The sequence below is a fragment of the Botrytis deweyae genome, assembly GCF_014898535.1.
Source record: "Botrytis deweyae strain B1 chromosome Unknown BDEW_004, whole genome shotgun sequence".
In the NCBI taxonomy this organism is placed as follows: Eukaryota; Fungi; Ascomycota; class Leotiomycetes; order Helotiales; family Sclerotiniaceae; genus Botrytis; species Botrytis deweyae.
Window position 1 is genome coordinate 867,157 of NW_024066211.1, and position 24,386 is coordinate 891,542.

Here is a 24,386-nt window from a genome sequence, read left to right on the forward strand (position 1 = left end):
ATGTGGTTGTCTGAAAAGCTGTTGTGTCCAAAAGAGCTGTTGATATTTTGGTGGGATGTGCGGGGGATATTTATCGATATCGGATCTTTTTAGTCAGGGATTTAAAACGCTTCAATCCAAGGGCTCTTTGAGCTATCAAGTTTGACACTACCGGTATTAGGTACTTAGGTACCTATGGCATCATTTACATGACATACATGACAATCACAATCGAATCAAATCATCAAAAGAAACGTTTAAGAATGTGCTTGATCATCATTTTATCTCGTTAGGTACAGTAGTAGGCCAATTCTCGCTATGCCTAAAAACTGAAAACGCCATTGCCTGGTATTTTACAAAAAAGGTGCGCGGGAAGGGGTCCAAATTCTGCTATGTGCGATGGCCTCGAAGAACCCATCAAATCATGCAGGAATGACCGTTAAGAAGTAAAAAGCATCAAGTAGGTGATTAAAAGAAATAAACACTGCAGGTTCCTGCAATCAAAGAAAGTTCATGAGAGGATATCTCGAGAATCTCTGTGAAAAACTCCCACCCAGTCCCGTCCCATGCGTTCACCAATATGCATTCAATCTTCGTTCCAATATCCCTTAAACAAATAAAAAAGTAATAACCAGAATTCTAAGAGAATCTTAGTTGCGTGCTCTCTTCACTTCCTCGGTAGGTCTTGAAACAGATTCTCCGTCTCGCTTTCTGGTTGCGCGTTCGAAGTTGTTGTCACTTCCAGAGGACTTGGATGGGCTAGTAACGTGGGAGCGGCCACGGCGTGGAGGAGTTACTGGCGAATCGACAACATCATATCTCTTTGTAGCACGTGTAGCTCTTTTGATAGTTGGTGAAGATGATGGTCCAAATCTTGGTGCATCCGGCGTCATAAGACCTTGGATGTGGGATGGAGTGCGTAGTCCAGCATCACTCTCTGTCGCATCGGTGTCGAATTTCTCCTCGATATCAGTCAAAGCTTCCTCTTCGTCTTCGGTGGTGACTTGGACTTGTGGAATGACGGGAGCTCTGCGATTGTTGGTGAACAATTGACGTCTGCATGAACGAGTAACAGGTCCATTAAATTCGCCTGCAAAGCTTTGGTCGAGAATCATAACTTCAGCACGACCTGCACCTCGGGTTGGACTGTGACTTGCGGAGGCGTTTGAATTCTTCTTGAAAATAAGTTTACCACGGCTGTAGTAGTGGTTAGTAAAAAATAACAAGCTTGGGTCAGGTGAAGATAATGCGACTTACAAATTAGAAACATGTCCATCCTCACGACCCATGAGCTGCTCCATAGTTTGATCCTCCTCTCCTGGAACGTGAATCAACTTGGGTTTGCGGCTTCTGCCTCTAGTATTTTGTGGAGGGCTACTACCAAGAAAAGGATTATCGACATGGCTGTCAACCTCTGGAATGCGGTCTTCAGAGTCGGTGAATATAGCAATTGGTTCATCTGCAGATGAGCTTCCAAAGTCAAAATTATCGTATCTCTTGCGATTCTTCTTGGGTTTTGGCATCGCATCCGCAGAATTGTCGGCATGGATCGAGGTAAAAAGAGTACGTGAAACCGCATTAATTCCTTGCTTCAATTCCTCCGTTTGTTTGGGATGGCGTGGGGTTTTAGAAGGTGTTGGCAGCATACCGTCGCCGCGAACCATCGCACCAGATCGTTGATGGTTGTCCATTTTTTGCTCCTTTTTCTTATCTTTAGGAGTGAGACCGAGAGCTGTAGCTGCGGATGTTGTGCTGCCGAGATTTAATGCGCCAGAAACTTGTCGGCCGGCAATTGTGGTAGACGATTTAGGTGCGCGTCGTTTAGTCGCAATTTGAGGAGATTTAGGCGGCGACGAGTGAATATGTTGAGGTGTACCAGAGAAGACAACTTTTCTGGCGACTCGAGGTGTTGATTGCGGAGTAGAAAGACTGTTGCGAATATTATGTTTAATAGATGGAGGTGGTGGAGTAACCGCGTTACGAATTGCCCTTGAGGCTACTCGACTTGATTTTCTGGGTGAATACGGTTCGTAATTATCATCGTAACCGAATCGTGGTGTTGATGGAGTTTTGAGGGAACTGGAAGGTGGTGGTGTACTTGGTCTCATCGTAGCGGAAGCCATCTTCGCAAACAAAAAAAGAACCTTCAAGGTTGGTCGGTAAGGTGAACGTCGTTCAATCCAATGCTCAAAATCTACTTCAAACCCGGTTCTGGGAAGATAGGACAGACTTGAAAGGTATCAAGAAGTGATTCTTAGTGAAAGGTGAAAGGAATCTGCAACTGATGGTATATGTATAGATTGTTTAAAAGCGCCGATGTAAATAAACCAGCTGTTGGTACGGTAGTAGTTGTATTGGTTGCTTGCTTGTTGATGTGGCACAGAAAATGTCTGGATTTTGTGATATCACGACGATGACGCTGAAATGCTAAGCAAAGAAATCAAAATGCTCTTGTATAAATGAGGATATTGCATAAATGAAGGAATTAGACAAGAATAAGGTCGAAGGGATGGCAATATTGGTCTTGTTTACTGTCTTGACCGTAAAACCAGGAGGTTGAAAGAAAGATTCCCAGCCATGTTGATTTCCTTAGGCTTTCATTAGTGTCCCCAACGCTCGGACGATTTCTGTTAGATTGATGAATGACAGCGAACATTTGGACCAAATGGACGTGGATTTGTGAATTTACGTGACTTTACGCGTCAAAACATACTCTTTGGGGGTCTTTTGAAGAATTCTAGAAACAGTCAAAGTCACATTCTTCCTTCCTGACCCACTGATACCGACACTGACCCTGTCCTTGTCCTTGTCCTTGTCCTTACTTACCTCTTGGTCCATTATGGCTACCCCAGATATTGGCAAGCTAGACCTTTCAGATTCAGATAATGATGACCTTTTTGCATCCCCTTCCAAACCCTCAAAGGCTGATCTCAAGGCTCTAAACAAGAGTTCGGAAGGCAATGCGCCGGCGCAAAGAAGTGGGGGATCAAAATACGATGCTGAGACAGCAAGAGAAGCGGCCCTACAAAAGGAACTAGAAGGAGTTCGCAATATCAATGAACTCATAGAAGGAGTGCTGGGCAGTCTGGATCTTGCGAAGGGAAATATGGATGTAAGGAGAATTTGTATGATAGGCATTGGATTATAGCTAAGAATTATTTCAGACAGTCTCACAAACGGTTACATCCGCTTCAACGCTACTTAACACATGGATTCGCATACTATCACAGACGGAACATAATCAAAGATTAATCTTGAATCCAAATTGGCGGGGCGCAAGTCAGGATATTGCAGATATGGAGAACGAGCAGGTATTGAAAGCTCAAGCCGCTGAACGTCGGGCTGCGGAGGAAGAGCGAAGAAGAGAAGCTGCAAGGCAAAGAGCGGAGGATGAAGAAAGGCAAAGACAAGCTGGCACAACATCTCGTGGGACCCGAGGAGGAAGAGGCAGAGCTAAAGGAGGAGTTTTAAGACCTGGAAGTGTTTCCTCGTCAGGATATGGACGTGGAAGCTCGACCGGCTCAAGCACAGGTACTGGCACAAGCAGAGGTGGATCAGGTATTGGAAGAGGTATTCCACGAGGCAGAGCACGAGGAGTACGATGAATCATTCAAATCATTCGCTACAAATTTCTACATGATGGTGTCTCAGATGTGCCAACCTGGATCGACCATTACCCAAAACCATACCCCAAACCTGCCACAACGCCAAATTTCTTGCAGTAATAAGTACAATCATTTTTTCTTGAAGAAGTCGCTCATCTTTTTCATACCACTAGTGTTGACCTTCTTTAGATTCTTGACACCTCTGCTCTCACCAGCCTTCTTCCTCTTATCCTCCTCGTCTTGTTTGCGCTTCTTTTCTGCGCGCGTTTCTATCTCTTCATCATCACCTACCGTTGCTCGCTTCCTCGAATAATCTCCCATAGATCTTGCCGCCAAAGCATCTTGCCGCAATTTCGTTAGATATCCGAGATGGCTATCCAAGGAGGTGAAGTCGATAGGTGATGCTGATGATTTTAAAGAATTCTTCAATACGTCACTGAGATGAGGGGCTATGTAATTCGAGCAAATGAAAAAGAATGCCGTACGGATGCGCAGCAGGTCCGCAACACCCTGGGGTGCATCGATCGATGGCATGCTTATTCTCTGATCTTTAGAGACATCAGCCAAATCGCCCGATATTGATGTTGCTGCTGTTGAAGCTTCAGAAAGTGAACTCGCTACAGTATCTGTGGATGAGTCTGTAATTTGTGTAGTTTGTGACTCGATTCGTGGAGTCGAAGTTCCTGACTTTGCCGATGCACTCGCTTCCTCGTTCAATCCTTCCTGAGTAGATTCCTCACCACGGTTGATACTCAGCACTGGTACGTCGAGTGCTTTTCTAACGAGTTTCTCCTCCATGCTAGCAGGCAACCCGTACTCAACCATTTTCTTGGCCTTCTGTAAAAGTTCCTTGGATAGCTTTTCCTCGTTTATTCTGAATATTGTTTCGTCCCCAGCGTCCACTGTGTCGCATACTGCCGTCATCCTTTGTTCTAGCGTCGATCGTAATGGGCCAGCTCTCAGGAAAGACCCTAAATGTGGTGATGTAGATATTAATTTATCGAAATAATCATCGCCAGACAGGAATAACTTTTTGGGTGGATCCGAAACTTTGGTCGTGGGAACAGGTGCAAGAGCTGGAAGAATAATGAATAGAGAGTCAATTGGCGTCGCAATGAATAGATCTGCCCCTTTCGTGACATAACCTTTGGCTTTGGACGAAGACTCTTCATTATCAATCGTTTCATCTTTGGGTAGTTCTTCCTTTAATGATGCCGTCGACTCATCTTCCGGTACGAGTAACCAGCTTTTAGGTGTGGTTTTTGGTGCAGCTATTCGAGTAAATTCATTGAAACCTTTATTGGGGCATACAAGATATCGACTATCCTTTGCGTATCTAGGGTTTTCGAGTGTGATAATTCGAGCCTCCGTACTGATATCCTTTGGTAATATAAAAACCCTCGGGGGGTTGACATCGTCTGGCTGCAGTTTGACTTTTGGATCGGCGACTTTCGAAGGTTCTGTTTCTACTGCGGCAGCTTTGGTGGCTGGTCTCCCTCTAGTTTTAACCACCATATCCTAAACAATTGTATGTATAATTATGGTAGAATTGTTCAGCGAGTCGCAATTAAACCACTGTGTTGTGCACTTGAGTTTTGGGTGAATATATACCTGGCTATCTTAGAATCTATGAGACTCAACCACTTTAAGAAGTCGCGTCTTGTCGCGTTGCATAAAAGCGCGTTGGCTTAGTCATGCATAGCAACCAATAAAGCCAATTGCTTTAAATTGAAGTCCAAGGCTGGGAGCGCCCATTGGCTTGCACCATATTTTGAAATCCGGGGTTTTGCGCTTTTGCTTCAATTCAAACATCTGGATTTGGAAATAGAGCGATAGAGCGAACGATAACCCAAAGTTAAAAGCTCACACTATTTCAATTCCCATCTGAATGGGCTGAAAATCTTACCTGCCAATGGACAAGCTTCCTCAAAGACGAATGACAATCACATCATAAATTCAAATGGTATTCCTGCCTTTACCATTTGATAACCCACAATCTTATATTATCTTCGATCCGTCTGCAGACTCACTTCGTTCTGCAAGCACAAGCAACATCAAATTTCCATTTCGTTAATTATTGTACAGTGTATGCGATCCGACTTCCACAACTTTCTACGCTGCGGATTTTTATGGATGGACGTTGAGCAAAACGCAATACAAATCAACAATTACCCCGAATGTGCAGTATATATGACAAACAACAATCCTTCGCGAGAATTGATATCACGATATCGAATTAATTTAAACCGCTTCCTTAGCTGCATATTCTGTTACCTGCACATTGTTATTGTGCTCATTATGTCCCAAGGTATGTGCGCTGTCATTCCCGTATAAAATTTATGACTGAGTATTTAAAAGGCGGTGCTGAAGAGGCTCAATGGCCACCAAGATCTCCCCGAGAAGCACTATTAAGTACCCCCGGCGGTCGGGATCGATTACGGCGATACGCAACAGGATTTTCTCCTACTGCTTCCCCTTCGAAACGACGACCCATTGTGTCGCAGACACCACAAGCTACAGGCAAAGATCGGATGAAGGCCGATATGTACATGGAAGAGATGGGGGGCGACGACGAAGACGATGAAGAAACTTTACAGTTGAAACTACAGGAAATCCAAGCGCGACTTCGATTAAAGCAGTTGCAAAAGAAGAACAAGCAGAGTTCGGATTCGGAGGGCGAGAAGATCGAGAGGAACGAGCAACTTGAGAGTCACAGGCCCACATCGGGTCTTTTGAGAGCAAACTCTGCAGCGACAAACAGAGCGTCTTCAAGATTGGCAGGATTAGGAGCGGCAGGGTTAAGAGAGAGACCATCGCAACGCCCAAAATCACGCACCGAGATCAATGTTCCAGCATCACCACCGCGCCGTGTTCAGCCTGCTGAACTTCCACAATCTCCTGGAAGGGTTTTACTTGGTATTGATAAAGGATTGAAAGGAATAGACATTTCGCTGAAGAGAGCACCGGGCTTAAGGAAGAATCTAGAGTCGGATTTTAACAATGCGAAGCGGACCGGGCCATTCCTACAACGAAGTCAGTCACAAACTGGAAATCGCATACCGGCATCGCAAAGTTTTAATCAGGTGGAGAGGCCGAAATCTTTTAGCGAAAGAATGGCTGCAGCCAGGATTAATGATACTGAGCGACAGGAAAGGGCAGCTCGAATCAAGAAAACTCGCAGCACAGCATTTGATATAGATCAGAAGCAGATGGAGTCATTCAAGTCCAATGCAATCGAACTACCTAGCCATCCTGCTCCCACCAAAGAATTCAGTCGAGAGGAGGTCTTGAATTCTCTCAACAATTCGAACGGGGAACTAAGACGGCATAAAACTACTTCAAATTTACGTTCAATTCCAATTAACAGCAACGAAACGATCGCCAAGCCACTGACCCAAGGTCCACAAAGCTCCTTTGATAGCTCGAGACGTCCCGAAATCAAAAATAGTCATGAAATATACGCTGGCCTGAGAAGAGGCTCACAGGACTCTCAAAACTCCTTTGATGCATCGAAACGTTTAGCTTTCAGAAACGGTAATGGTTCGCAGAGCTCTCAAAGTTCATTTGATACGTATCGTTCAGCGTTGAGGAACGGCACTGAAGCAAAGTTCTTGAACAGGCCAGACTCACGTGATAGAAGACCCGACTCACAAGACAAAAATATAAACGCGCGAAGTGCTTTCGATAATTTGAATCGAACGCGTTCGAATAGCAATCTTAACAAAGCGTCATCAGATACTTCCGATGGTGAGACTTCGCAGTTCGAACCATATTCTACCTCCCATCTCTCCAAGCGAATCATTCCCCATCAAGTACTCACTCGTACCCTTCAGGGGAAAAAAACTTTTCTTATACCCGATTTACTCAGGACTGTAAAAGCCCCTGACTTTACCGGTCCTGAGATCGAAGAAGATGTTGTTGTGTTCGCAACCATCGCAGCAAAATCTGCACCACGAGCACACCAGGACCAAGCTAAGAATGGCGGCAAATTCATGGTCCTTACCCTAACCGATCTCAAATGGGAACTCGAGCTTTTTCTCTTCAGAACTGCCTTTGAAAAGTTCTGGAAACTCACACCCGGAACTGTTATTGCCCTCCTTAACCCCGGATTTATGCCTCCAGCTCGAGGGAAAACTGACACAGGTAAATTCAGCCTTACGCTTAGCTCAAGTGACGATACAATACTTGAAGTTGGCACAAATAGAGACCTCGGATATTGCAAGAGCGTCAAAAGAGACGGTAAAACTTGTGATACCTGGGTCAATACACGACACACCGAATTCTGCGACTACCACGTCAATCTTTCTCTTACCAAGACCCATGCAAACCGCATGGAAGTCAATACTATGAGCTTCGGCCCAAAACGTAATTTTGGCGGTGGAACGGAACAAAAATACAAGTCTCGAGATATGGCGGGCTATAAGCAACGCCGAGAAGAACTCAAGAAGGATGAAAAGACGAAATATGACAGAGAAAGTCATAGTCAAATTTACATTGGCAAAAGAAGCACCGTAAGCTTATTAGACGATGTCGATTTTGACCCTGATGCTTTTCACAGAGGAAGCACAAAGGAAGACCGAATGACGAAACAACTTCTAGCTCAAGAGAAAGAAAGGGAGCTCGGTAGAAAACTAGGAATGATGGGTGGAGGACTCGGTGCTGATTACATGAAGAGACGTAATCCGGTACAACTTAACCCACAGGATACTAGAAACAGCGAAAGAGAACTGTCTCCGCCGGATGCTAGGAAGCTTGGCCTCATTGGTACCAAACCTTCTGTTCGATTGAGCCCGATCAACAAGCGTAAGCGAGTCAATACAATTGGCGGAGTTAAGAAGAAGACTCGCTTCGTAACTGCAAAAGGGATTAGAGAGGCGGGAAGAGAAAGTTTGGGAGGTCCAGAACTGGATATTGAATTGGACTAGGAGTTTTTGTAATTTTCAACAGCTGTATGTATATGAACGTCGGGCATTCAAGTGTTGTTTTTTCGTGATTGATTCGGGAATACTACTTTGGCGCGTTTTGGGCATACTTTATTCGAGTACTAGCATATTATATCCAGGGAGGGAAGGAATGAAGGAGTATCATCATTATCGTTATTGGCAATGGACTGGACTTGGACATGGACTTGGGACTCGGGTTGGGAAGGGCTGAATGAATGATGAATCAATGAACAAGTTTTGCAACTGTATATAAATACCAAGAAGTACAATGACAAGTCGTCTCAAAAGTTTCACTTCAATTTTTTTTCTCGCTATTTGGCGGTGATTTTGATTTGCGGCTGAGTTTTGCATCGATGTACTCCACTGTGTCAGTATTAGTGAAATGATCTTGAGTATATTGTTGTTGGCGGATACTCGTGCTCGATGTGTTTCATGATCACTTCAACCTCCGGCGAAGGGTTTGTATTGATCTAGACATGATCGTTCTTTCTCTTTGAGACTAGATACTTGAATAGTGTCTAAGGTGGGTTTAGTATTAGTTTTGAGCCGAGCTCTAGGAGGTTCGGTTCATGCTTGTAGTTATGTTTCGGCAAGTTACTCTCAAGCTATATGGTGCAATTAATTTTTGTGATGTGAGAGTAAAGTCGCAAACCCTTCCATTGAGTGGTTGAAACCTGTCATTCAATTACACTATTATGGTTTAGTATCAAGATAGGTAAACTACTCAAAACTCTTATTCCCTCCTCCTACATGTCCTGAACATAACAGACTCAAACAACCTCCAAGAGCACATAGCAAAAGGCAGACAGTAATACAACAAGTCTACATTCCATCTCTCCACAACCACTTTTCAAACTCTTCAGTATTCAGTCCCTTTGGTACTTCCTTCTTTCCAGTCTGCCACTTATTTGTTAGCGCAAAACTTTCATATTGGGACGGTTTCTTTATCAATCTTCTCATATTTTGAACATCTGGGCCATCCTCTCCTTCACACAGAACTTTTTCACTATAAGCTCTCTCCATGAAACAGCTCGCTCGCGCTTGATCACTTTGCGCAATGCTAATATTGAAAGCATCCCAGTAGATGTCAGAGATCAACATGTTTGCCCTATCCTTATTTTCCTCTTTGAGTATCTGAACAGAGGTATGGCAGTCTGCTAGACTTTCTGTAGGGTGTTCAAACATTCGCTTCTCTTTATGAAGTTCATGTCTAAGAAATCTAAGATGGGTACGTTGAGTATCACTCGCTTGAGTCTCGGCTGGAGAGAGACTGCAAAGAGGACATGTGCAATCAAATGCGTACGCTCTCTTGAGATGTGCACGCCGTACATCGAGCGTTTCTCCTTTACCGGGGCGGTATGCAATGGTTATTTCTTCTCCAGCTTTGATGGCGCACACGGCGTGGACATTTCTGCATTCGGTTTTGGGGTTCCAGTAAGTATGCGTATTGGGAAGACAGTCGTGATTGATGAGGCATATCGTAGGATATATATCAACAAGTGTAGAGCCATTGCCGCGACCTATAGCATTGGTTACCAGGATGCCGGAAAACGGTTGTCCCTTACAAATGTTGTTTTGCAGCGAAAAAAATTGCCGTTGCTCTGATTTTGGAAGCTTTTTAACTTTGTGGGAAATATTGCTTTCAAGGTATGCTCCTGATGCTAAGGTAGTTCTGATTTCCAAGAGGGATTTCTCCGAAAGTATTCGTTTTCCTTTTTCGATATTGAAGCGAGCTATCAGACCTTTCCCTTTTCCTGGCACCTGTTCGATACTGAACATTTTTGAGTCCTTTCCAGTCTTTGAATGGTTCTTGAATACATTGAAATCAATGACAGCCGAAGCATTTGGTTCACCCGGCTAAATTTCATTAGAAAATAGAACTGATGAGAAGCAGACCAAGACTGATGTACCTGCTCAAAATACTTCCGTGAATCATAAACATCGGCCCATCTATAAAACCCTTCCTGTTTGAGTTCCTCCTCCCAAGTATGAATTCGGGAGCCAAAATGTTCCTCTGCAATCCTAGTTATCGTATCTAGATAGTCCTCGACCCCTTCAGCATGACGAACAGAAATTTTCGAACAGAATCGCAGAAGCTTATGGCCCTCAGATGGAAGAAAAAGATCCCGGTCTACTTTGACGATGATACAGTTCTGTTTTGCTTCAACTAAATCATCGTTTTGGTAGTGTTCTTTGACGGCTTGAATAAAACACTCCCAGCTCTTCTGATCTTCTGTCCTTCCAGATAGGCGTGGAACCATGTCAAAACCAGTGTAGAGACCCATAGCTAAATCTGTGCTGCAATCAGATTCTACAGTAGTTAATATTTATCAATTCGACACCGAGGAAAACACTTCACGATGTGATGTTTGCTATTTAGTCGGTCTTTAGATTATGTTGTGTAACTTAGCATCCAGCCAATGAGCCCCGCTAAAAATTGCGTGCCGTCGGCTGGCCGCATGGAAGAAAGGGGCTATCTAAGGTTCAGAACCTGATTTCGAAAAAGTAATGTGTCTAATGATCAAATTCAGAGTACTAATTATCCAATGAACGTAAATATCGCGTTTGCATGTTTGTATGTTTGGTAGGGATTCGATGGATGGGTTGGGAGAGAAGTAGATGGCTTTGGAACGAATTTTGGAATGGAACTATGTTTGCTGTGAATTACCACAATGATTCACGATTGTGGAATTCAGACATCCGATCTCGATGTCGGATTTGAGTTCTTTGCCGCGTATTTTAAATTATTTTGAAAGGGCGCCAAGCCATCGATGGTCGCCGTCTTACTCGATGTGAATGAACGATGCAATAACAATGCCTATGGATGTAAAGAACTGCTTCAAAATATGGTGGGGCTTGTACTAACTGGGTTGAAATCACTTGTATGCAATGGCCAGAAGTTAATTCATTTGTCACTAGAATTTGAGCTGGACAATGTACATAATCCAGTATTTGCAAACAACAGAATCAAGAGATATGATTAGACCAGCCCAAATATTATTAAACATTATCTATTAAGATAACAATCAACATTAAATATTGAAAAATAAACATTAAAGATCCCACTGCTTTGAAAGCGTGGCCTAATTTGTAATAAACGCCGAACTCCCCCCCCAATCCCAATCCCAATTCCAAAATCACAACACCACTCTAAGCTTCGCCGATTATCTCCCACTCTTCCACTGTAGCCCCTGCCTCATCTCCAAAAACTCCACAACTTGTGCCTATGCACCCTGCAATCTGAAGCACAGATGTATCTCCCATATACACCATTCTATCATCGGGTAGTGTGTAAGTCGTTTTGTGACCTTCTTCGAGTCTTACATCATCCCCAGAATTTTCCTCCCCATCACCTTCTGGAGAATCTTCTGAAGACACAGCATCTGCTAGCGCATCAACATCTCTGATTGCGATAACATTTGCCACATCTGGAGAATCAAGATCGGGAAGAGGAAGGAGGAACTCTTCTCCTTCTGAAGCATTGGTAGAGTTGAAAATTATGACAAAAGCGCTAGTGGGAATTCTTTGTCCCCATACCACATTAATTGTCTTTATTCTTTCGCCTACCACAGAGGTTGTATCGATAGAGATAGAAGATTCATTAGTATTCTCGGGCTGCCAACTCGTTCCTACGTCCCCGTCATTGACACTCTCTGGCCAGCGATTTAATTCGGTAGCGTCAGATCCAATAACTGGAAGACATTGAATTAGATTATTGGACGTGGTGATATCTTGCCAATACATGTCGTTTTCTAATGTGAGGGTCTGATTGAGAGACAGCATGAACTGGAACTGTGGATGGCGAGATGCAGGGAGATTTTGAACCATAGGAACCGAAGTTGTGTTCTGGGGATTGGAGGAAGAAGGCGAGACTCCAGTAAATGTGATGTTAGTATGAGTGTTGTTCATACTAGCACTGAATGTATACCCAGCCCAAGTGAACTCATTAAGTGTGATATATTGTTTGGGTGGAGGAAGAGTTGGCTGGATAGTGAGTACGTCTTGCGAAGAATCTAGACCTAGGTATCCATAGAAAGCGATTTGCATCGTACCGCCATGACCGGTCAAAAATGGAAATGCGGGTGGGTATCCTCCATTTGCGTTGGTGTCATCGTTGGCTTGTTCACTCATTAGGAACCATGGTGCGCGTAGATTGGAAAATACACCCATCTTATTGTAGGTAGATGCTGAGCAACCAGAACGTCCGTATCTTAATGTAGCAATTGTATTAATCGCAAATGTCATGGCTGGACCATGGAGCGATTGCTTTTGTGTGTAATATTGAAGGTCGGCTTGTTTTCTTTCGAGTGTATAGTTTATAGGCTTGGATGACTCTGGAAGAGAAAGAGGGTGGAGCATCAATGTTACATCGGCTTGCTTGACGGTTATGTTGGAGGGCATATCTTCGTATTCGAGAGTAATGCCAGAGGAAGAAACGGGAATAGTAATGTTCTCGGCTATGTCGAGCCAAGTGGGTGGAATCGTTTCATTATATTCCTCCTTGATGGAAATGATGGAGTTCATGATTTGGAAGAAAGATGCCTGAGTGAAAGCACCATTTTTGACGTGGTTAGTCCATTCATCAGGATCAGTCATATTCCAGATGTTCCATTTTCCCTGGTCATCCTTCTGGAGTACACCCTCAATAGTATGCCCTACACTCTCGACTACTGGCCATAATTCTTCTCTGAAGTATTCCTCATTACGAGTGATTCTTCTGTAGTCCAACATCATCTTTGCCACGTCGGTATTGATATGATACTCATAATCTAATGTGGGACCTGTTCCAGTTGCATTGCCATATCTACCTGAAGTCCAGGAATACAAGATTGAATCATTATCGAACTTGTACTTTTCCTGTACATAATCTTCTTGAGCGTTGGCTTTGGCCTGAGAATACATCTTGACACGGTATTTGATCATTTGAAGAGCATAATCAGGATCAGTCAGAGCTATACCAGGGAACATCCAAATATCCATATCCCAGAAAGTCATACCAGCGTATGGATCAGCAGTAATTCCCCCAACACTAATACCATTGTCGTTCAGATCATTCCCATCTTCTTGAAGGAGCGTTTGGAGGATCATGTATCGACTAACAGCAGCATTGATTTGATCAACCTCAGCCGTAGTATCGTTCTCTGGTAGACGACCGGTGGTAGGGTTCCTGTAATCAACTATTTTTCTTTGCATACGCTGGTTCCAGATGGCAGTGTGCTCAGTATAAAGCACATCCCATCCATCCCTTGTTGCATTATCAGATGCTTGAGCTGCTGTCGTTTGTGCGTCGGGGAATTTGTCTGTAGAGGCAATTCCAACGAATTTTTGAAAGGTTATTGGTTGTCCAGATTGTAGCTCGAGATTCCATTCTTGTCCAATAGTCATAGAATTATTGTTAGGAGATACGATAGACCTAGGTGAGACGGAGCTCAAGCTGCTGTTTGATAATTTTGCCGTAGAGTATGTCCATGCCGAAACATCTGGAAGACCATTTGGGTGATTCGAAACATATATAGAAGAAGCATCATCATGGCCCTTTTGTCCCAAGAACGACCTAACAGCACTTCTACCATCCAAGATATCAGTTATAGCGATCTTTTCTGTTGTGTTATTCAATGGTGTGACAGTAAGCTGAACAGCCGCGACGTTGACTCTGGCCGCACTGATAAACGCCATATATTCAATCCCAAAGCTTGGACTGCCATTCAAGTTTGGAGTCCATGTGTAACTCCAACTTGCAGTGGCATTCATCAAATTCAGCGAACTGCTAAAATTACTAATGGTAGCCAAATCCACAGTAGCATTGAGCACCTGATCACCAGCGGTGACAGATATATCAGTGAAGTGAGGTATACCTGAGATAACACTCTCATCACCTCGATCGAGAAGTTCTGGATAATTTGTTTCCGTCGTGTTGTATTGTCGGTCGAAGAATCCAACAATACCTGCAAAACTCTGACGAGGATTGAATTCCGGCCATGGTTCCGTTGGCTGCTTTCCATTCCGATGTGTTTGATTGAAGTCTCTTTCAAAAAATGGGCCAAGTGAGGCCTCGGCAAGCCCAATGTATCTATTACAATAAAATTAGCATACGCCATGGTATATAATACTAGTACTACGTTGATGATGATGAAAATTTCAGGCTGAACAATAGTTCGGGGTATCGGACTGAACGAAGCCACAGTAAAATAAAGGAATTCAATGTGCGAGATAACGTCGACAATTCAAACCATTTGAATGTTGATTAGATCTAAAACATGAATCCTCTCATTTTTGAACTACTTTCCAGACTATTCAAATTTGAAAGCCCTAAAGAACTGATGGCTAGGAAGACATACCCATTTGACAAGTGCTTCCTTGCCAGGAAATTTCCAGGTATTAAAACATTAGTAGTGAGTGTAAGGCTCTCATCATCCCAAGAACTCAAACGGTTCTCTGCGAGCACCCCAAAGTTGGGCAATGGAGGCATTGTTCCGTCTGGGATCGTCTTCGTTTTGAATTGGGAAGCGGGATTGACCTCGTCGCCATAGTCGGCACCGAGAGCGATTGCTGGGAGAAGCGAAACTACTGCCAAGGGCAGCAGCAGAGACACACGTGTAATCATGTTGAAGCGGTCGATCAATCTGAATATGACCATTAGCTATGAGCTTTGCTTGTATGCATAGCAAGAACTATAACATACCCCGAGGCTTTTCTTGAGAAGAGAGGGGATAAAGAAAACTGCAAGAGGAATTTGTAGGATTAATAAAAGCGCGAGAAGGATGTGATGAATATTTATATGTACTTGCATTTCATTCTCCGATCTCTGGAGGCGGGGGGAGCACGCTATTTATTATAACCTGGTAAAATACATGACGTGCTACATAACTACAAAAGCTAAGCTTCGAAGATGACTAGTTCACCCTAAATGTTACTAAATATAACCAAATCACACCAAGCCATCAATTCTGCCCAGTCAATGAACCTCTGCACCTGTCAAGAATTTCTCCAGACCAAATCCCCGCTAGTTCATGGGCTCATTCTTACCTATCGTCATGATCATCCTGTCATTGATTGCTATGCCCAGAATTCAAAAAAACTTAGTACCATTTTCAGATCACTAATATATGTTAAACGTCGCAAACTCAACTACCAAAGTACAAAATTTCATTATATCAACTTCCTCGAAGCAGTTTCATTCGAACCTGGGGAGTACAATCCGGTAGTCGTACTCTTGGCATTGAAAAGCTTAAAAGGGGCTAAACTAGCGAGCTATCAAAAACCTCGCTAAAACTTGGAAGTCAAAAACTTAGGTCAGCATTATCAACATTAGCCTTACTCAAAAACTCTCTGATAGTAACTAATAAATCGCCGACTGGTAGTAATACAACTTTCAAGTTAAACTATATTGGCTCTGTAGTTTCTTGTCTCTAACCATTTCGATATCTCCAAAGAGTATGACATTCTCGCTAAGAAAGTCACAAGAAGGAAAAAAAATCATTTTGGGTCGGAAGAACATGACCAGCTAAACACAGATAACGACAAGCCTTGCAATAGTACTTCCTCATTCTCAATTTCTACATCCACAAGCTTCGAAAGCTTATGTGACAGATCGAGTAGGAAGTACTGGATAACCAAGTGGGGTAGCTAAGTGGGGGCTTCAATAACCTACAGTTAGTACATGAACACTACAGAGTTCAAACACAAGGATCAGGCCAATCTTAACCAAGTCACTAATTAGGAAGATCTCAAGAATTGTTCTTCTCGATAGATAGATATGGAGAAGATCGACTTACTAATAGAGCTACGCCTATACGAATACCCAACCACTGACACTTGTCGCAACTTATATCTCACGACTTACCGATGGACAAGCCTTCAGGCTACCGCATCATCACAGAAATCCCTACAAATGGCTCATTATTGCGAGAGCCCGTGAAGTTAATTGATACAAATAACACAGATTTGAGAATGCTCCAAATATATGTATGAATCCCTGATGCATGAGTGATAAACACGTGTCTTGATACAAAAAAACAACTGTCCAACCGATACATACAAAACGATTCCAATTCCTGTATTCTTAGTGTACCGAATTCAAATCCAAACCCGATATACATAGTTTTCGCACCCCTAAGAAGAAACATCAATTCACACCCGGCACTTCATCTCATGACATTGAATCGACAATGAACCACCTGATAGACATCTTGCACAGCTTAGACTTAGAGCATATCCAATACATCAAACTATGATTCCTCCTCCAGACACCATACAAACCAATAAATCACAACTAGTCATCCTGTCCGGTAACCATACCCAACGCGCATCATTAAGTAGGTAACCAGCCAGTCCTCCATACTTTTACACGTTCTATCCAAAGCCCACATAGTCTCAAATCCCATGCTCTAGCGTGCAAAACCTATCATTTTGTTGCACATCTAATGTCTGTGGCAATTGAGATGGTGTGAAAACTAACCGATCTATTTCCTATTCTATTCTACGATTAGAGAGTAGTGTATATTAGCGCATTCTCTTACCTATTCCAATTCACCAATTCACCAATGATGATTTATGATTTCATCTTACAAACACAAAGCTTACAAGAGTCCAAACAACCCTAAAAAAAAAACTAAAAACATTTCCGACCCATTGATCTCGACTCCCCCATTTCATTTCACCCCTTCATATCCCATGATTTACCCGAGAAAAATTTGAATATTCTCGCATATCATATCTCATCACCATATTCAACAAACAGTATACCAGAAACCTTATTTCCCTCCTCTAAATCCCTCCAGTTTCCCTACCTTCTACCTACCTACTTTCCAATCCATACCAACCTCGTGACCGAGTATACCCCATGCTCTGAAGTTCTACATGCATGGATGCTTTAACCACTTACATACACACACACACACAGCTTAAGAAGTCTAATCAATCCATTTCGAGACCTACCTACCTACCTAGACACCTCGACACCATTCTCTCCAAACTAACGCCATCCTCTCTAACCCAATCCCATCTCCCCAAACCCCAAACCCCACTCCACTCCACTCCCCTCCACTCCTCTACCCACCACCACAAAAACACCTCACCAATCAAACCAACCATCTATTTTCCAAACCAACTACCTACCCACCAACTACCCACCAAGCCATACCCCCATCCATCCATCATCTTTGTATACCTACCTATACCTACCTACCTATACCTAACCAAGCCAAGAATCTACAGTAAATAGTAGACATAGGTAGCCAACGCTTATTACTCACCAAAGTACCTATACAAGTGAATCTAACCCTTCATCAACCCATTAACTTTCCTAATCTCATCCCACAATACAGACCTCCCCACTTTCTTTTACTTAACAAGGACTTTTTCCCTCCTCATTTTCATCCCGCCCAACTTCTTCCTCGTCATACAATAAATAGTATGGATAACGTTTTCTTCTTTTCATACATCTCCTAAGGCACACCATGACTTAACTACTTGAAAACCGGTCCAAGTTCCATGCCATGATTAGAACAATGACATAACTATTATGTTCGTAAGGACCTTGCGATTCTATATCTCACACCATTTACTGGTTCGAGGTTTCACACTAGAGATAAGAGCCAATCACAACATCACCAGACTAGAACACACGTTGAAGTAGTAGTAGTAGAGTACTAGATTTTTATTTCTCAATAGTACTCTCATTGCATATCATGACTTATAGCTCACCGATAACCCAACTGCCTAGCAAACTACGAATACCATGCACCCCCATATCCTCTCTATCCACATCATCTTAATTCTCAGCCACAGTTTCAGCTTCAGCTTGCGCTTCAGGTTCTGTTATGCTCTCCCCAGCATCATCTTTAACAGGAGGCAAATCACTCAATTTCTCCGGTACAACATCATTGGCATGAGCATCAGCAAGAATTTCTTCCTTTTTGATCTCCTCTCTTTGTTCAGATTGGATATCCTTTTCGGCCGAAGGAGGGGAAGCACTCTTCTCAGCACCAGTTGCGATTTCCGTAGAATCATGGAGACTCTCTCCAGCAATGTTTGTTGCAAGAGTTGGAGTTGAAGATTCAGTTGCTTTTGTGGTGGATGTAGCGACTTCCTCTGATTCCTCTGATTTGGGGTCTGTCTTTGATTCTACGTGCAAGACCTCGTCGGAATCAATGTACCACAATGTGGAGGGTACTGAGCTTGCCAAAGTGACAGCAGAAGACTCTTGAGAGGCCGCTGAGACAGGGGCAGGACTTTTAGCAGGTGCTCTGCGGGCAGGACCTCTGGCTCTACCCTTTCTCGCATCTGATAGAGGAACCTTTTCTTTCTCCTCAACCTTTTCCTCTGGCTTAGGCTCCTCCTTCTTTGGAGCCTGTGGTCCGAGTTTCAAGCGTGAATTAAGATCTGCGAGGAAACCACCCTGTAGAGCAGCAATCTTACCACCAACCGGTCTTGAAGGGACAGGCGGCTTTGGCTTTACAGTGGCAGGAGCGCCATTATCAGAGCCTATCGATTTAGCGGATGAATTCGAAAGGACTGTTGTTAATGGAATGTTCTCAGACGATTCACGTGTAGAAGGCTTCGCTGGACGAGCTGGAATTTGTGGCTTGGACTTTAATGGCAGAGGAGGAGCCGCTTCATCTTGCTTCGACTTTTGTCCGGGGCGATCAGGAATGACTGGCTGGGCTTTATCAGGCGAATTTGATCTAACGGGTCGAGCAGGGATACTTGGTTTGGTCATCGCGATACCAGTCGTAGCGCGACCTTCATCTTGCGCAAGTCCAAAGCCGGCTGCTGCCTTCTCTTGATGAAATACGACAGCACCAGTGGTGGGTCTTTCATCCAATGGACTCATGATGGGATCTACCTCCGGGGTCTGGGGCGTTGAAACAGTTGTCTGTAATTGAAGACTGTCTGGAGTATCTTCCCAGACATCTCTACTTGGGAAGCGCTGCTGAAGATTCTTTGGTCGGGTTTCTGCAGCAAGGTGTGGTTTATGAGACCACACTTTCTTTTGAGGGTGCAAGAAACTATCCGTGCTTGAATTTTCTCTCTCGGCCAATTCCTCCTGTCGTCGGGCAAATGCTTGCTCCGGAGTCTCCTTTGATCGTTTGTGAGCATCTTCATTATCTTCATCCGGATCTGGAAGCTGGGGTGTGGACACTGTTGCAGTGTATTGCAAGCTGTTGGGCGTGTCTTCCCACACGTCTTGACTTGGGAATTTACGTTTTTGAACCTCCGGGCGTTTCAGACGATCAGCTGCAGTCTCGGGCTTTTCCTCGGCCCCTAACTTTTCATCATCTGGGAATAGAGGCTCATATTCATGTACCTCTTCCACTGGAGCCGATTCCGTTGCTCGCACTGCAGGTGTATGTATACTTCCAGGTCGACTGGTTTGTTTGCTTCCAGGAGTACTGCTGTATCCTAGATCATCATAGATATTTCTGCGCTCAAATGATGGAGAAACAGCAGGTTGTAGCTCGTATCCAAAATTCTCTTTTGAAACCTCATCAGAAGCAAGAATGGGAGCGCTGTATCCATGTTCTTCACGAAGCTCATCGTCATCTCCACCAGCCGCCGAATATGGTCTTGATTCATTCGCCGGATCGAAAATTCTACTAGAACGACGACTAGGGGTATCAACGTGAATGGTATCTTCAGGGTCCGCTTCACTCTCGTAGCCACGTTCAGACTTATCATCAAGACTTTTTGACAAGGCACCCTCAAACTCGGCTTTCTTCGAACCGTCAAGAGGAAAGCTTTCTTTCTTCAAGGGCGAATCAACATGCGTTTGAGATGCATTAGAATGCGCAACGTTGTATCCAGTGGATTGTTGTCCACTAGATTGTGGGCGAGGGGAGGACATGCGAGATGCATATTCTTCAGAAGCCTGAAATCCTATTTGCTCGCTAGGAGTACTCATCACTGCTGGAGATGTGCCTATTCATGATTAGAATCATATGGGGATAGCACATTCGTAAACCTTACCAAGACCAGCACCTCTGCTAGCAGTGTCTCTAACAATTCTGTTCAAGTCGTCACTGCTCATAGCCCATTCTGCTCTGCCTTCGCCGAGAGGTCCGTGATAAGAAGCAGTTTCTTTCTTGTAAAGCTGTAAATATGATTAGAATGTAACTCAAAATGGCATGTATTATTTGATGATACTATCACTTAAGTAATACAAAATACTTATGTAATCTTAATTTGTCCATGCAACTAGACTTCATGCAATCAAACTGTATTCACTTGTAAACTTACCTCGGGGTGCTTTTCATAATAAGCCTTTTCAAAGCGATCGTGTGGAATAATGCCATGTCCGTGAAGACCATAACTTCCTGGTGGAATGTCTGCTCCACGACCGCTTATTTTACGCTCATGATGACGCTTTGATCCATCGTTGTGGAAGCCAATACCAGGAGTATAAGGAGTTGAGTATGGGGATGGAGATGGTGCTTGAACGTCTCCTGCATTTGGATACATTGGAACTTGTTGACCAATCTCAGGAATGCCATGCTCATCCTCATGACCGGTACTCGATGGGGGACGCTCGATGGCGGAAGCGTTGCTAGCAAAGCTCGATTTGTTCTTCAAAGATCGAGAACTAGGATCTCTATCATTTCCAGCTCTGCCTAGGCCATATGCAGCAGCTTGACCAGAATCGGTACGAGTGACCGCAGATACCCTCTGCTTAGCACTGGACTCGGGATGAGAAGGCTTAGGAGCGTGAAGCTTTAAATCATTCGCAACATTCCTTGTTTGAGTTGGCGATGAACTGAGATCCTCCGAGGCTCCAAAAACCTCCGCGTATTCATTGCCCTCTTGGCCGATGGAAGGCAGAGCTACACTCGATGGACGGTGCGGGACCTCGAGCTCTGTTGTTGAGCTATTGGCACTGTTCATGGCGTACAAGGAGGACTTTCCATGATTTTGTTGAATAGGCATATCATTGAGAGGTGATCGCGCAAAGCTCTCACGAGCAGGGGAGACGGAGCGATCGGCACGTCTATTGGCAGGTCTTGGAGGGATTTGTGGTATGTTGCTACCAAGAGAGGGAGCACCAGAAGAGGTGTTTCCCTGCTCCTGGGACTTATTAGGTCTGGGAGGTACTTGTGGGGTCGCCGTCGACATATTTGTTAATTGTATAGAGGTTGTGGAAATCGATGGGAAATATAACGGCCTAGATTTCTTGTTTATGTTAGGACCCGTTGTGTGCTATCCAAAAGAGTGATAGTTGACTGGATTAAACATCAGCCAACAAGATGTTAAATAAGCAAGGTCAAATCATCAAGCGAATCGTGAATTGTAGTACGCTTTGAAAGCAAAAGGGTAGACTCTCCTTGCGGAGTATTGAGAGACTCAAGTGGCATGTTGTACAGCACAACCAAATGTTGCCAATTGAAACTCGAAGTCGTCGCCGTAGACTTCAAACTGAGGTGAGACAGTAGTAGACATGACGGCTTCGACGCTTTCTGTACAATCTGCGAATAAACGACTCGATGGGGGTAGTTGACAATGGGGAAACCTACCAAAGTGCAAATAATTGAAGACAATCAAAACTTAAAGTTCAATCATCGAAGCTGATATGTTTGAATTGAGGGGTGTCAAGTATCAAGATTTACAGGTTGACATGAAGTTGGTTTATTTGCGTTCTTTGATATTGTCCGGCTTGAACGCTAAGCAAGGATTCTGGGAGGATATGTTACCCCAAGCAATACGTCTAAGAAATCGTCATCGTTACTAGTAAATCAAAAAACCATTCAGATCTTCTCATTGTATTGGTAGTTTCTAAAAGCACAACTTCACTTCACTTCACTTCAACATTATATTGATATATACCTACATATACACATATGATTCTCTTCCAAAGTGTACCTACGTACATATGTATCCTTATCTCCAAAACCTCGTTGTACTTTACCACTTCACCGATGCTTCAAACCAAAGTCCAGACACGGGAGGGAGGATATCATAGGTGGGGTTTTGGTGAGACACAACTCCATCTACCTAGTATCTACTCGTACTGATTTCAACGCCCCACCAAGCCATAGCCAATCGTCAACTTTCCATTTGTATTCATATTTACAAACCGATTTGAATGGCTTATGGCTGGTATTTGATGATATGATTGGATGCAGTGATGAAAAGATGGAAGAATTATTGTTCCGGTGAATATGAGGGGTTCATGACAAGTGCGGTACGACCAGCTCGCTCACCCGGAGCTTCTGAGCTTCTAAGCCCCAAAATACTGCTAGGTACTCACCGGGATTTACCACACCCTTCATTTTGAATCACCAGAAATTCTATCCCCATACCTTCACTCCATTATCTTATCCTCTTTACATTCCCATCTCCAAAACTCCCTCCTAAGCTCTCATATTCAATTAACATCACATCCTCCGAATGCCTCACATGTCAAAACGATACGTATCACAAGCATATCACATCCGCCTGACATAAGTCATTCAGATCCTCACAATAGCTCGTGATCTATACCTGATTATGACATCCCGTAATGGTGACACAAAGCTTCAATATTGTCACACTGCTGCGGAAGGCATATCTAGTATCCTACAATACTGATTTCACATTTGACCACAAGCTCATATCATTTCACTATACTAAACATTCAATACAGTTCCATGGAAAGGCTTCATAACTCATGTTCCATTGAATTCCATACCTAATTATCTCCTGACTAACTCCACACGAAAAAAAAAGCATATACGAACAGGATGCATTCCAGATACACTGAGATGCTTTGGTCTTGAAAATCAGAAATGGAAGGTATAAAAGTACACCCGCAAGATGAGGGAATCTGAAGCCTCAAGAAATTCCCGATTTTTCTGGGCTGAAAAAATCAAACATGGAAACAAACAGCCATACTCAATGCACTGCCATACCCTTGACGCCTTGCACCAAACCCACATGCTCTCCCATTTTCTGTTTCGTAAATCAACCTCAGAGTTGCGCTTCACCCCCCGTCTCCATGAACCAAGCATCACCCGCCCACTCAAACTTGAACCACTTGTTCCCATTCACTTCTTTTCTTTACCGATGTTCTGGGTTTATAGGATCATTTGCGCGACACCTTGACCACCAAGTGTTTTGCTTCCCACAAATCCTTGTCCCTTAAGACCAGCCAATGCGTAGAAACCAGCTGCGATGGTGAGAAGGACAGCGGCAGCGATGAGACTTGATGCTGCAATGATGATGCTGAGCCATTGAACAATAGCCATTCCCATGTAGATAGCAGCGCGCATATAATTGGTTGTGAATCGGCGCATGAAGGTGTCGAAGGTCGAGGACGTGGGGCAAATTCGAAGAAGCAATGGAATCTCAATGAAGATGATGAGGAAAGAGCTCACACTAGAATGAAGTTGTTAATTTTGACACATGAAGTAGATAGGGAAATTGAAACTCACAGGCATAGCGCACTAAAGATGATAAGCAAGCTTATGTGGAAGAGGTTGGCAATCCCTAGGGCAAAGCATAGAAGTATGCATACAACTCCAGTCCTGTATCATTCTGTCAGACCCAATTCAAGATTTTGTTCCACAATCCTCAAATGTTCATCATCTAACTTCCAGCACATCCGAGGAAGAAGGGTATGTGCTGCGTCAACATTTGACATGCATATTCGATAATGCTTCATGATGTAATGGCTTGAGTGGGATTGATGGAGAGCTCGGAAGAGTCGCATGTTCTTACCATTGACCGTAAATACCTAGAAGCGCAATTAGCCAAAGTTATACAAGCTCCAGGAAGTAATCCATACTGAAATTGCGCGTTGCGAACTCCTCTGCGATAGTCATGATTGCTTTATTCGAGGTTTGGCTGATGAATGTTTAAATGGGTCGATGTATGGGTATGTATGGGTGAA

At 43.7% G+C, this 24,386-nt stretch overlaps 8 protein-coding genes across 8 annotated transcripts; 2 read left to right on the top strand and 6 right to left on the bottom strand.

Annotated features, from left to right (window-relative positions):
* Positions 1-232: 232 nt before the first annotated feature.
* Positions 233-2,510, bottom strand: EAE98_002280 (uncharacterized protein). The gene is made up of 2 exons (XM_038949900.1): positions 1,237-2,510; positions 233-1,176 (listed from the first exon to the last, which is right to left on the bottom strand). Exons 1-2 carry the CDS (start codon positions 2,100-2,102, stop codon positions 630-632), a joined length of 1,413 nt encoding a protein of 470 aa, XP_038813639.1. The 5' UTR covers positions 2,103-2,510; the 3' UTR covers positions 233-629.
* A 116-nt stretch (positions 2,511-2,626) lies between these two features.
* On the top strand, positions 2,627-3,622 carry EAE98_002281 (uncharacterized protein). The gene is made up of 2 exons (XM_038949901.1): positions 2,627-3,091; positions 3,144-3,622. Exons 1-2 carry the CDS (start codon positions 2,819-2,821, stop codon positions 3,582-3,584), a joined length of 714 nt encoding a protein of 237 aa, XP_038813640.1. The 5' UTR covers positions 2,627-2,818; the 3' UTR covers positions 3,585-3,622.
* Positions 3,623-3,713: 91 nt separating this feature from the next.
* Positions 3,714-5,099, bottom strand: EAE98_002282 (uncharacterized protein; the record flags this gene model as incomplete). The annotated part of the gene is made up of 1 exon (XM_038949902.1): positions 3,714-5,099. The coding sequence occupies one exon, from the start codon at positions 5,097-5,099 to the stop codon at positions 3,714-3,716; it is 1,386 nt and encodes a 461-aa protein (XP_038813641.1).
* A 783-nt stretch (positions 5,100-5,882) lies between these two features.
* On the top strand, positions 5,883-8,798 carry EAE98_002283 (uncharacterized protein; the record flags this gene model as incomplete). The annotated part of the gene is made up of 2 exons (XM_038949903.1): positions 5,883-5,892; positions 5,943-8,798. 2 exons carry the CDS (start codon positions 5,883-5,885, stop codon positions 8,507-8,509), a joined length of 2,577 nt encoding a protein of 858 aa, XP_038813642.1. The 3' UTR covers positions 8,510-8,798.
* A 551-nt stretch (positions 8,799-9,349) lies between these two features.
* On the bottom strand, positions 9,350-10,812 carry EAE98_002284 (uncharacterized protein; the record flags this gene model as incomplete). Its single annotated transcript, XM_038949904.1, has 2 exons — positions 9,350-10,384; positions 10,438-10,812. The coding sequence occupies 2 exons, from the start codon at positions 10,810-10,812 to the stop codon at positions 9,350-9,352; spliced, it is 1,410 nt and encodes a 469-aa protein (XP_038813643.1).
* An 865-nt stretch (positions 10,813-11,677) lies between these two features.
* Positions 11,678-15,164, bottom strand: EAE98_002285 (uncharacterized protein; the record flags this gene model as incomplete). Its single annotated transcript, XM_038949905.1, has 2 exons — positions 11,678-14,597; positions 14,866-15,164. 2 exons carry the CDS (start codon positions 15,162-15,164, stop codon positions 11,678-11,680), a joined length of 3,219 nt encoding a protein of 1,072 aa, XP_038813644.1.
* Positions 15,165-18,299: 3,135 nt separating this feature from the next.
* On the bottom strand, positions 18,300-21,634 carry EAE98_002286 (uncharacterized protein; the record flags this gene model as incomplete). Its single annotated transcript, XM_038949906.1, has 3 exons — positions 18,300-20,446; positions 20,495-20,618; positions 20,765-21,634. 3 exons carry the CDS (start codon positions 21,632-21,634, stop codon positions 18,300-18,302), a joined length of 3,141 nt encoding a protein of 1,046 aa, XP_038813645.1.
* A 1,937-nt stretch (positions 21,635-23,571) lies between these two features.
* Positions 23,572-24,318, bottom strand: EAE98_002287 (uncharacterized protein; the record flags this gene model as incomplete). Its single annotated transcript, XM_038949907.1, has 4 exons — positions 23,572-23,872; positions 23,929-24,021; positions 24,215-24,230; positions 24,282-24,318. The coding sequence occupies 4 exons, from the start codon at positions 24,316-24,318 to the stop codon at positions 23,572-23,574; spliced, it is 447 nt and encodes a 148-aa protein (XP_038813646.1).
* Between the last annotated feature and the right edge of the window lie 68 nt (positions 24,319-24,386).

Coding starts and splice junctions, on each gene's coding strand:
- EAE98_002280 (XM_038949900.1), bottom strand. CDS start 2,102: ATGGCTTCCGCTACGATGAGACCAAGTACACCACCACCTTCCAGTTCC. Junction 1,177..1,236: donor GATGGACATGTTTCTAATTT/GTAAGTCGCATT, acceptor CCACTACTACAG/CCGTGGTAAACTTATTTTCA.
- EAE98_002281 (XM_038949901.1), top strand. CDS start 2,819: ATGGCTACCCCAGATATTGGCAAGCTAGACCTTTCAGATTCAGATAAT. Junction 3,092..3,143: donor TTGCGAAGGGAAATATGGAT/GTAAGGAGAATT, acceptor GAATTATTTCAG/ACAGTCTCACAAACGGTTAC.